The 12,980-nt window shown below is 39.3% G+C and overlaps 1 protein-coding gene across 11 annotated transcripts in view; it reads left to right on the plus strand.

The window, feature by feature from the left end:
- usp54b (ubiquitin specific peptidase 54b) overlaps positions 1-12,980 on the plus strand; it is a 162,314-nt gene that overhangs the window by 79,612 nt on the left and 69,722 nt on the right. For 9 of the 11 annotated variants that reach the window (XM_058792727.1, XM_058792726.1, XM_058792734.1 and 6 more), the window contains 7 exons: positions 248-397; positions 489-660; positions 1,990-2,166; positions 2,307-2,922; positions 4,773-4,900; positions 5,019-5,177; positions 8,230-8,349. In XM_058792727.1, the coding sequence (XP_058648710.1) occupies positions 248-397; positions 489-660; positions 1,990-2,166; positions 2,307-2,922; positions 4,773-4,900; positions 5,019-5,177; positions 8,230-8,349 (1,522 nt within the window). The remainder of the gene's footprint in view (positions 1-247; positions 398-488; positions 661-1,989; positions 2,167-2,306; positions 2,923-4,772; positions 4,901-5,018; positions 5,178-8,229; positions 8,350-12,980) is intronic. The other 2 variants (XM_058792735.1, XM_058792732.1) reach the window with 1 other exon arrangement.

Below are 12,980 nucleotides of genomic sequence, written 5' to 3' on the forward strand. Positions count from 1 at the left end.
TCATGAACATTGTGTTACCTGTTGCTCAAATGTTTCAGATTACTCAAATTATTCACATAATTATGTTGAAACTAAGTACTCTTATTTAATTTTCAATTAACTGTTTTTCAATTAACTGTTAGTCTTAAAATAATACGCTCTGCTAGTGCTGACAAGTCAATATTTAGTTATAATGGTTTAATTTTTCACTGCAGTATAGTATCGAGTCAACTCTAAATCATTCTCTCTTTATGTGCCCGCCCTCCAGCTGTTCTACCGTGTGACGGATGAGAGGGCCAAACAATCGGAGCTCTACCTTGTGGGCATGGTTTGCTACTACGGCAAGCATTACTCCACCTTCTTCTTCCAGACCAAGATACGCAAGTGGATGTACTTCGATGATGCACATGTGAAGGAGGTAATGACGTGTTTGTCTCTGGCAGCTGATTCTAGTGTTTCTAATTGTGAATGGAATGTGCGGTAACTCTGAATTCACCAAACCGTCACAGATCGGACCTAAGTGGAAAGATGTGGTGTCGAGATGTATAAAAGGCCACTACCAGCCACTTCTGCTGCTGTACGCTGACCCCCGAGGGACGCCCGTGTCAACGCAAGACATGCTGGCAGCGCAGCTGGACCTGCACCACAGTAGCAAGGCCGGCTATGACAGCGAAGACTCCGGTGAGACAAAGAGGAAGTGAGAGGCGGGACGGAGAGGTAGAGGGTTAAACAAAAAAGAAACAGTACTACTTATCAACGCTTATTCTTAGAATCAAACAAAGGAATAGTTCACTTAAAAATGAAAATACAGTCAATCCAAATCCATATGAAACATCACATTTGAATTGGCACTTAAGTTTTCAAGCCTGAAAATGAGTCCAAAACATTGAAAAAAAAAGTGGTCAATACAGCACTAAACCATACATTTGATTTTTTTTAAACTGAAAAAAACTGTTTAGTTTATTTAACTGTACTTAGCACATTCATGAGAGATGTAGCGATGTCTGAATAATTCTTTTGAATCAGGTCTTTTCACTGAAACAGATTATTTTGTTCATTCATGCAATGGCCTGATCTGGTTACAAGGTTCACAACTGAGTCACCTAAAGCCTCAAAGCAATTCTTGAGTTAACGGTTCACTGGAGAGGAATGTTTTCAGTAAATAAAAACATTTCATTCTATATCTCACCCAATGCTATAATATGACTTTAAAACAATGTTTCTCAACCTTTTTGACTCAATTGTCCACTGAAGGCCCTGTGATTTTTCCAGTTTTTCATGATTTTTTTCCCATTAGGATTAAGGATGAGGATTTTCAAAAGTACTGTTTACTCACAATTTCTACACAGTAAAATATTTTAAAGCTTGGCATGCATACAAAAATTTATATTTATTTCAAAAATGGCCATAGAGCTTTAAGATTTGATTAGTTTTCATGACTTTTCCAGGTCTAGAAATAACGCTTTTAAAAATTAGGCCTCATACAGTATATCCAGGTTGTAATTTAAAGGGGGTGGATTAAAAAATATCTAAATATTTACTTGCTTTTCTGTATATTAATGCTTGTTTTGTCCTATTCTTAATCATTTCAAGTCACCTTTACGGTCCTTTGGAAGTTTGCTGAGGCCCCCTAGTGGGCCCCGGACCCCTGGTTGAGAACCATTGATTTAAAAAAAACCTTATGCCAAATCATATCGACAAACTTTATGGAGTTTTTACTTTTCTTTTCTGAATTCTGAAAGCTTCAGTCCACATTCATTGTACATTGTACATCATAAAGTACATTCAATATATACTTTGAATTTTCTTCCTTTGTGGAAGGATGCGAGTTTTTAAAGTAGGTTTGGTATGATTTTAAGGATTTTAATGATAATATGATTTGGGAGGATTTAAATTTTTGGGTGAACTATCCCTTTAAAATCTGACCTTTGAGCAGTTGCAGCTGGATAGCTGAAGCTAACTTTCTCTATTTCTAAATGCCTTCTCTGCTGTTGTTGTTGTCGTCGTCAGGGAGGGAGCCCTCAATTTCAAGTGACACACGCACAGACTCTTCCACAGACAGCTACAGCTACAAGCACTCTCGATCACACCATGAGTCCATGGCCTCCCATTTCTCTTCTGACTCTCAGGGAACTGTGGTGTGTAATCAGGACAGCAGCGGTTCCCAGAACAGCATGGACACTGCAGGTACTTTAACAAACACACACGCTCTCTAATATAAATTCCACTGGCAAACGCGTCATGCTGAATCAAACTGAGAAGGCACATGTCCTGTCAAATTTACTACTTAAAGCTTTCATAAATGTGATTTTTTTTTTTTTCTTCAGGGGAGGTTCTTAAAGACCAGGCCACTCCCCTTTGTACGCCGAGGCCCTCTTCTACTGGCCATCTGCAGGACTATAAAGAGACTGTGAATATGATCCACAGCAGACCCCTCTCATCGTCCTCTAGCTCAGGGGTGGGCGGCTCGGAGGCTGGGGCGCGGGCGAGAGATTGGGAAGACGAGAGCACCAGCAGCGAGTCCAAGTCCAGCTCCAGTGGAGGGCGCTATCGGCCCACATGGAGACCCAGAAGAGAGGCCCTGAACATTGACAGTATCTTCAGCCGGGAAAAGCATCTGCCGGCTGGCTACACCACGCTCGGACCTTCCCCGCTGCCGGAAGACCCGATGTCACCAGGGCACAGTGAGCTGGTCTCAGGGGCTGCAGTGGAGGGGTCAAGCATTGCAGGAGCAGAGATGGGGGGCATGACCGATGGCTCAGGGGGCGTGCCAGAAACAGAAGTGGAGCATCTACCGATCCCACCACCTTTAAGAGGCGTGGAACAGCAGCCTCGGCTGATCCAGAGGATGGAGAGCGGCTATGAAAGTAGTGAGAGGAACAGCAACAGCCCCATCAGCATGGACATGCCCCTCAGCGACAACCCAAGCACCAGTGCTCACAGGTAACACATCAACTTGGCCAAAACTAACCTATATATCAGGGGTGTGCAGTCCATATAAGCTGTGAATGCTCTTCATACCCAAGCCATTTGAGATAATGAGTGTGGGGAAATCGATTATATTTTTTAAAAATGATAGACCAGACTATTTGTATATTTATATATTAGTTCCTGCTATGAATGTATCTTAATTAGTGCTGTCAATCGATTAAAAAATTTAACTAATTAACCGCACATTTTTTCTGAAATTAATCGTGATTAATCCCCCCTAACATTAAAGTTTTTAAATATACTTTTATATTCCAGTAATTTCACATTCAATCTTCAAATTAATGTACAAACAACATAAAGACTAGTATATCTTTTAATATTTGTTTAATGGCATCTTTTTTTTTTATGACTGAAGGCCAGTATCACTGATACCAATACTGATTTCTCTATAAAATTCCCCCCCCTCCCAATATTTACCTATTTACTACAGCCATTAAACATTACAGTATAATTTAACATTTATTAGACTTTTAAAAAATAACTTCTAATTTAAGTGAACTTAAAACAATCTTCACATAAACCCATTATTATAAATGTCATATTTACCTCTGCCCTTCAGCAGAAATATACAGAAATTGAAATTGAAGTTATCAAACACTAAATACTAAATTAAATATAGATGAATCCTTAAAGCTATAAAAGTTCTTTTTTTGCTCTTTTTTTCTTTGTCCTTTGATTAATAGACATCACAGCAGCTGTTATTAGGTTGTTTTGGCTGTTATTTCTTTAAGAGCTGCTGCTGCTGCTGAACTTGACGTGGATCTCACACACATCATATTTTCTCTCAACTCTTTTTACCATTTCTGACACACTTAAGGTCATAAAGTCTCTATTAATGAGCTGACGAGTTGAATCAGGTGTGTTAGATGAGGGAGACAGTGCTGGGCTGCTCCAGGAAAGTTTTGAAAACCAATTCAGAGACATGTTCTTAAATGTGACTCATATAAAATATATTACATGCACGCAGCCACGCACAGTTTTAAGGCAGCTTTAATCGCCTTTTTGGTAACATTATGACTTAACTGACCACAATATTGCATGCACATAGTTTATTTTGTGCTTTGATATGAAATGATACAGGGCAGACTACAGCGCAGTACCGTTTCTGCACTCGTTTGACTCGCGCCTGGCGCTGAAATGAAGTGGAGCGTGCATCTGAAACGTCTCCGGTTTGATGTGTTCGTAAAGACGCTCTGCGACTGAATAAATGCACTTCTTGTCAAGAGAAAAAGTGACAGAAACAGCAGTTGTGAGTGGGGTGGCCAACCCTAGCTCTGCCCCTGCGTTAATTGCATTAAATATTTTTAACGCGTTAAACTGAAAATTAATTGCGCTAATTTTGACACCACTAATCTTAATCAAATTATATTTCAGTTTTAAATTAATTTAATTTAATGATTTGATTAACTTTTTTTTTTTTTTTTTGGTGGGCATAATGTGTCATGAAATGTATTACGCTGATGAATAATATACCTCAAATACCTGCTGCATCATGTTTGATATTTTCAACACTATATTTCTATAAATAATGGTTGAAATATGATGCAGAAATAAGCAAGCATCACCCAGACCTGCTTCATATACTGTATGTCTATACAACAAATCTGTTTCATAGATTGTTTCTGAAGGTGTTAATATTCACAGTGTTTTTTAATTGTAAAATGCCAACAACTGTATTGAATATATAAGGCTTGTACCATAAGCCTTAATGTTGTAGTATACACAGACAAATATTCTACAGAGACATTAAGAATCACTCTCACGATGACTGAGTGAATGACATATGCTCTTTTCCGCTTCAGGGACAGCGGCAGTAAGAGACCCGTGACTTCTGGGCCCTCCTGGCGCACAGTGCCCAAATCCAAAAGCAGCAGTGCCATCCTGCAAGACCTCAAATCACCCACCTGGAGCAGCAGTCCACTGAGTTTGGGTGAGTCTTTGCCTATGTGCTTTAACCCACTATTGCTACAGTACAAGGTGTTCATTTCAAGTGTTTAACTAGCATATGAGTATTACTGTTACTTATTTATGTCTTTGTGTATGTGTAGGAGAGGGGCGCAGCGAGCTGGATGAATTGCAAGAGGAAGTTGCTCGCAGGGCCAGGCAGCAGGAGCTCCAGAGGAAGAAGGAGAAGGAGAGAGAAGCAGCGCAGGGCTTCAATCCCAGACCCAGCAAGTTCATGGACCTGGACGAACTTCAGCACCAGGGTAAATGCCACACAGGGCCAAACAGCAGAAACCAAATGAAAGGAGCTAGGAATTGTGTTTAAAGAGAAAATCCCTTCTAATCCCTTCTACAAAAACCAGCTTAAACCAGCCAAAAACGGTTAGCTGGTTTCTCAGCCTTGCTAATCTGGTTAGGCTGGTCTGTTTTGATGGCTTTCTAGGGATGTACAATACATCAATACCATATAGATCATCTATTCAAGTTAGACATTTTTAAATTGTTTTCTTTTTTATGGCTGGCTAAGCTGTTTAGATCATTCTGTTTTGATGGTTCTAGAGTGGTTTTGTTCAGTTTTCACCTGATCAGGCTGACCGACCAGCTAAACCAACTTAACACCAGCTTGGCTATGCAGGGAGACCAGCTAGATCGATTTAAGACTAACTGGGAGACCAGTTTAAACCACTTAAGACCAGCAAACCAGTTTAGTGTGGTATCCAGGGATGCCCACTACATCAGTAACATATTGGATATTGCTTAATATTCAAATTTTTCATAAATTTTTTGATGGCTGGCTAAGCTTTTTAAGCTGGTCTGATTTGATGCTTCTAGGGGGCTTTACATACTTTTCACCTGACCTGGCCGACCAACCAGCTTAACCAAATTAACACCAGCTTGGCCATGCTGGGAGACCATCTAGACCAATTTAAGAACAACAAACCAGTTTAAAGGTGCCATAGAATGCATTGATACAGTATTTTAAATTGTTCTCTGATATCTACATAGAAGGTATGTGGCTTAGGTAAGGGCAAAAAACTCCAGAAACGGTTTTACATGTGCATTTACAACCCTAGGATTTCTCCCTAGAATGAAATGGTTTGTTATTGGCTTATTTGGAAGGGTCATGAATAATAATGAGCTCTGCTCTGATTGGCTGTTTCACAGTGCGGCTCATTTCAGTAGCTCACAGCAGGAAGGAAACACAGGGAGGAAAATATATATTTCAATACTTTCTCTCACAGTTATATCATTGGGTAATTATACTGTACATAAAATGCGGGCATCAGGGAGCCGCTATTAATATGCGGGGCACTGAAACTGCTTTTGAACGATCGGTCGATCACGCTATAGTTTCACTTTTGCTTTCGAGATTTGCGATCGCACGTACTCTGTTTATACTATGGAGCGGCAGTACTTACCACACATTTTACAAGATCAGATGCTTGTCAGTGGTGCTCAGGATCTGTAAATCATTCGCCATCATCCTCAGTCATCTCTCCTTGCTCTGTTTATATGGTAAGTGAAATCGTATGTACCGTAATGCAACAGACTACCGCTAACAAGCTAACCACGTCCCTTTAGTGGCTCGCGTTATTTTATTAGAACACGTTATTTGCTTTCCGTGCCTTTCTGAATACAGACACCAACCCATCCCTGCACATCACATCCCCTGCACAGCCTGATACATAACATTTATTTCCATGATCTGCCATTTTCGCTGTTGTCCTCGCTTATTTCTTTACAATACCTGCAGAACTTCTGATGATTCGGCTGTGCAGGTTCATCTGGCGGCTGGCCTAGAACATGGGCGGGTAGACGTTATGCAAATGTTGGGGGCGTAGTGATCCTGACTGTTACGTCACAGTCGGTGTTATGTTCTGATTCGCCAATTTTTCAGTGGTCTTTTTTATTCATGAGATTTACATAAGAAGGAGGAAACTATGGTGTTTGATGCTCACGGTATGTCATTTCCATGTACAGAACTGTTATTATTTAACTATGCCAAGGTAAATACAGTTTTCCATTCTATGGCACCTTTAAGACCAGAAAATGACTTCAAGTTTGTTTTTAGGGATGCACAATTTACCGGTACCATATTGGTTATCGGTTGATATTAGAGATTTTTGAATAGCTTTTTTTTCTGATGGCTTTCTATGCTGTTTAGGCTGGTCTGATTTAAAGGGATAGTTTACCCAAAAATGAAAATTACCCCATTAATTACTCTCAAGCCTCAAGCCATCCTAGGTGTATATGACTTTCTTCTTTCAGACGAATACAATCAGAGTTATATTAAAAAATGTCTTGGCTCTTTCAAGCTTTATAATGGCAGTGAATGGGGCAAGATTTTGAAGCCCAAAAAAGTACATCCATGTACCATGTACATCACGTACGACAGTTAGCGAAGTCAGAGATTATGGTTTATAAAGTCTTAAATATTAATTATTTTTCTTACACAAATGCATCGCTTCAGAAGGCTTTTATTACCCCTCTGGAGCCGTGTGGAGTACTTTTTTATGATGGATAGATATACTTTTTTGGGCTTCAAAACCTTGACCACCATTCATTGCCATTATAAAGTTTGGAAGAGCCAGGACATTTTTCTATTGTATTTGTCTGAAAGAAGAAAGTCCTATACACCTAGGATGGCTTGAGGGTGAGTAAATAAATCATGGGGTAATTTTCATTTTTGGGTGAACTATCCCTTTAATGCTTCTGGGGTGGTAGCTTACATACTTTTGACCTGATCAGGCCGACCGATCAACTAAAGCAACTTAACACAAACTTGGCCATGTACTGGGAGACCAGCAAACCAGTTTAAACCAACAAAAACCAGCAAACCAATTTAGGTTGGTTCAAACTTTTTTCCCAGCATGGATAGTTTGGAAGTAAAAGTTTACTCTTTCCTGTCTTAATTAACTCTTAATGCAATGTCTCAAGATCTTTAAATAATAAAAAGAATTTAAATAGCATTGTAACACCATGTATTATAATATAAATATTGTAGATGGGAGCCATACCATCAAAAACGTACCTATACACCGAAATCTGAAATCTTACATTTTCAATCTTGAATCTGAGTTCTCCCTAGTCAGTGTGCATGATGTGTGTATAAACATGTCAAATTGTGATTGAGTTGTGTTAGTGGCAGTCATCAGACTGTGTGCGCTTGTGTGTCAGTGGACATCTCCATTCCCGGTAAGCCGTGCAAACGTTGTGAGTGGTATGTTCCCGGGAACGCGCGGGGGCTCCTGTGAGCAGTATTTGTGCATGTATGAGCGTGTTCTCAGAGGCCTGGCCTTGGTGTGTTAATTGCAGGGAAGGGGGGCAGTTTTGAGCACTGCCTGGCGGAGGCTGACTCTCTCTTAGAGCAGTCGCTGCGCCTGGAGCAAGCTGGGGATACAGCTACAGCCCTGGCGCTCTCCCACCACGCTGTGTGTAAGTAATTCTAACCTGCCTCTGCTTGCTACGCCCAACTCCTCCGCTCTCCGCTCGGGTAACCGTCACTTACCCAATATATGCACTTTCTTGGTTCGTTTGATAAGAAAGCAGCTCCTAAAAACATTCATGTCCTCGCAACATGACACAAACCCACTAGTAATACCCCAACACTGCCTTCCCTTCCTGCAGCACCCTGTGTGTGTGTGTTTGCTTCTGTTTGTCTCTCTGTGTGCCATTCTCCTTGTTTATGTGTGTGGGCGGCATATTATTTGTCATTATCCTGTCTTTGTTTTGTCTAGGGATGCACAGTATATTGTTTCTAAATTGGTATTAGAAGTATTAGAAGGTTTTTGTTTTTCGAAAGAAATTGGATATTTATTTGTGCATGCTATTTTCCCTTATTTCTGAATTGTTGTCTAGTAAAAAAGTATAGTTCAAATATATTAACATATTTACTGACATATCGCACAAGACTTACTGATATAAAAAGTATAATTAAACTTTATTTGGAGTACTACTTATGCACAATGCACATTTCTTAATATTAGGCCTAAAATGTGTTTCAATGTCATTATTGATGAGGATTGTTTGGTTTTTGAATAATATCGGTCTTTAAATGCAAGATATTTAAAGTGTACCTAAAGTATACTTGCAATAGTTCCACTTTAGCACAATCAGATATACTTCAGTATATCTTTAGTTGGACTTCAGCACTACTTTTGCACAATTAAGCACAAAATTTGGTATTCCTTTTTATCAGACTTTAATTATGCCAGTGTGGTATACTAAATGTACAATTGCAGGGTATTTTTTTTTTTTTTATTAAGTACGTATATACAGTATGCAAATGTATTTGTAGTATACTCAGCATGAAATAAATGTATTTTAAATACATTTTAGTATATTTATTTTTCACTAGGTTTTGTCATTTAAAAACACTAATAATTTAACAACACTGCTAATTGTAATGTTTAACAAATCTCAAAATAAATATCCATTTTATACTGTATATTCTTTTTTTATGCCTAAAATAACTTGAAATTTGAGGTATTGATAGCATGAAAATAATATTTTCTTATAATAATATTTATGAGCTTATTTTAATTTATTTAATTAATTTTTTTATTGTTTACTTTTTTATTTTAATAATTGTATTTTTTATTGTTTATATTTCTTTATTTTAATGTAATATTCAGTGCATCCCTGTTTCTGTTCACTTAGTGCTGTGATCAGAGTCACCATTTGCACAGATTTTCACAATCTAATTGGCAGGGCATGTGGCTCTGCCTGTTGATTGTTAATACCGCTGATAGTGGCGTGCTATTGAAAACCGCTCGGCTTTGGCCATTTGAGAGTCCTGATCTGTGCCAGACAGAGGCTGGAACAATTTTAATCCTTTTTTTTTTTTTTTTTAACATTTTATTCTGTGTGAGCCCTCCATTTGGAACACCATTTGAATGGGCCTCACCCACAGTCACACGCAAACTTAAATCCGTTCTGGATTCACCATCATAACATTCCCGACCTCTATAAATCCCTTTTGGTGGAAGGATTGGATTGTGATTGTGCTGAGCCATCGTGTGAGGATACTGATGCACAATCCTGTCGAAATCTCTCAGCACTCTCCAAATTAAAACAAAAAAGGTGGCTGTGTATCTCGCGCTTACCTGGAACAACAGTGTTTTTGTCCGAAGCGCTGGCATACCTGCTTGAATGATTAATGAGCGGAGAACAATTTCAGCCATGCAAAACTCTCCACAAAGCTATTTATACCTATCCAGGTCGGCAAACCCTCCATCTCTGTCTCACTTTGCTTACGGTATGCGTATATACAGTCATGGCCAAAAATATCGGCACCCTTGGTAAATATGATCAAAGAAGGCTGTGAAAATTAATCTGCATTGTTAATCCTTTTGATCTTTTATTAAAAAAATTCACAAAAATCTAACCTTTCATTTGGATAATAAGAATTTAAAATGAGGGGAAATATCATTATGAAATAAATGTTTTTCTCTAATACACATTGGCCACAATTAATGGCACCCTTTTATTCAATATTTTTTGACATCTCCATTTGCCAGTTTAACAGCTCTAAATTTTCTCCTATAATGCCTGATGAGGTTAGAGAACACCTGAAAAGAGATCAGAGACCATTCCTTCATCCAGAATCTCTCCAGATCCTTCAGATTCACAGCTCCAAGACGGTGCTTCTTCTCTTCAGTTCACCCCACTCATTTTCTATAGGGATCAGGTCAGAGGACTGGAATGGCCATAGCAGAAGCTTGGTTTTGTGCCCAGTGACCCATTTTTGTGTTGTTTTTGAGGTTTGTGTTTGGATTATTGTCCGGTTGGAAGATCCAAACACGGCCCATTATAAGATTTCTAACAGAATCAGTCACTTATTTATTTTTTATCTGTTGGTATTTGATAGAATCCATGATGCCATGTGTCTAAACAAGATGTCCAGGACCTCCAGCAGAAATATAGGCCCACAACATCAAAAATACAGCAGTATATTTCATTGTACACATGGGGTACTTTTTATCCCTGTGTTCACCAAACCCATCTTGAGTGTTTGCTGCTAAAAAGCTTATTTTTTAGTTTCATCTGACCATAGAAGCCAGTCCCATTTGAAGTTCCAGTCGTGTCTGATAACTGAATATGCTGGAGTTTGTTTTTGGATGAGCGAGGAGAATTTTTCTCGAAACCCTTCCGAACAACATGTGGTGATGTAGGTGCTGTTTGACAGTTTTTTTTAAAGGTTTTCTGACCCCGAGACTCAACTATTTTCAATTCTCCAGCTGTGGTCCTCGGAGAGTCTTTAGCCACTCAAACTCTCCTTCTCACCGTGCATTAGGACGATATAGACACTAGGGGTGGCACGATACGCGTACCGAACCGTACGGTTCACGGGGCAAATTCCAAATGGAAGTGATCATCCCTATCCCCTTGGAGTGGGGACTTTGGAGTGAACAGGGCACGTGCGTGCCATTATTTTGTCGTTTGAAATGCACTTGGCAAAGGGAGCTAATTTCCTCATCTGCAGCTGGGATGTTTCTGTGACAAAGCACTACGCAGCATGGCACGCAGCACAGCAGATTCGCTGACCGACACCGGCATAAAACAATATACATTTTATATTTTAAAAAGTTGTATACATATTAGTTTTTATATATTATATAGCGAAAAACTTTAAAAACGTTTTAAAATATAAAATGTATGTTCATTTGCAACAGTTATGCTAACAACAATAAAGAGACATATGACATTAAAACAGCGACATCCACTGATGGACACCGTGCTGTGTTGTCACAGGAACATCCCAGCTGGAGATTATGAGGAAATTAGATCGCTCCCTTTGCCAAGTGCGTTTCAAACGACTAAATAATGGCTCGCACGTGCCCTGTTCACTCCAAAGTCCCCACTCCAAGGCGATAGGGATGATCACTTCCATTTGGAATTTGCCCCGTGAACCGTACGGTTCGGTACACGTATCGTGCCACCCCTAATAGACACACGTGCTCTTCCAGGCAGTTTCGTAACATTTTATGTTGATTGGAAATTCGTAATTATTGCCCTGATGGTGGAAATGGGAATTTTCACTGCTCTAGCTCTTTTCTTAAAGCCACTTCACTAATTTGTGAAGCTCAATTATCTTTTGCTGCACATCAGAAATATATTCTTTGATTTTTCTCATTGTGATGGATGATTAAGGGAATTTGGGCTTTGTTTTCCCTCCTATTTATATTTCTGTGAAACAGGAAGCCATGGCTGGATAATTTCATGTTCATAATCACCCTGGAGTGCTCAAAATTGTGAATATGAATGGGAATATACTTCATAGATATTTTACTCATGAGAATTTCTAGGGGTGCCAATAATTGTGTCCAACGTGTATTTGAGAAAAACATTTATTTCATAATGATATTTCCTCTCCATTTTAAATTCTTATTATCCAATGAAAGGTTAGATTTTTGTGATTGTTTTAAAATAAAAGGTCAAATGATTAACAATGCAGATACATTTTCACAGCCTTCTTTGATCATATTTTCCAAGGGTGCCGATATTTTTGGCCATGACTGTATGTGTGTGCATGTCTGTATATGTGAGGCGTTGCACTACTATATATAAAGGGAAGACAGCTTTTGTAAATATTTCCACTCGTCAGATCCCCGCAGACCTCGCCGAGACAGATCCGATTTGGCCCAAAGTGCATACAGGCCTCTAAGATCCAGTGGCAGCCTATAAGGTCATGCCTTCACTATATAGAAGAATAGTTTCCTGTTCCTCTGGCCAAACGAAAGCAATGCCTGCCACAATCCTGCAATCCATCATTTGTTTTGTGTGTGTTTACGTTTGTGTGTCTGCCTTGGCTGTCGCTCCTGCTTTTTGTGTCTTCAGTCTGTGGTGTGCCGTCCTAAAACTTCGCCCCTTTGCATCTCCCAGAATGCCGTCAGCTCCTTTTCAACCCATTGAAAACGATGCACGTCATCTGCAGTTAAAGCTAGCTCAGGCACAGCTGGTGTTGACAGCAGTAAATGTTCTGAAAATAGCATTTTTATGATAGGCAGAATTAATGCTAAACCAGACTTAAATGAAAGGGGTTCAAGGAAACCATGGCAACACAC

This window comes from Onychostoma macrolepis, chromosome 12 (genome assembly GCF_012432095.1).
Source record: "Onychostoma macrolepis isolate SWU-2019 chromosome 12, ASM1243209v1, whole genome shotgun sequence".
NCBI lineage: Eukaryota > Metazoa > Chordata > Actinopteri > Cypriniformes > Cyprinidae > Onychostoma > Onychostoma macrolepis.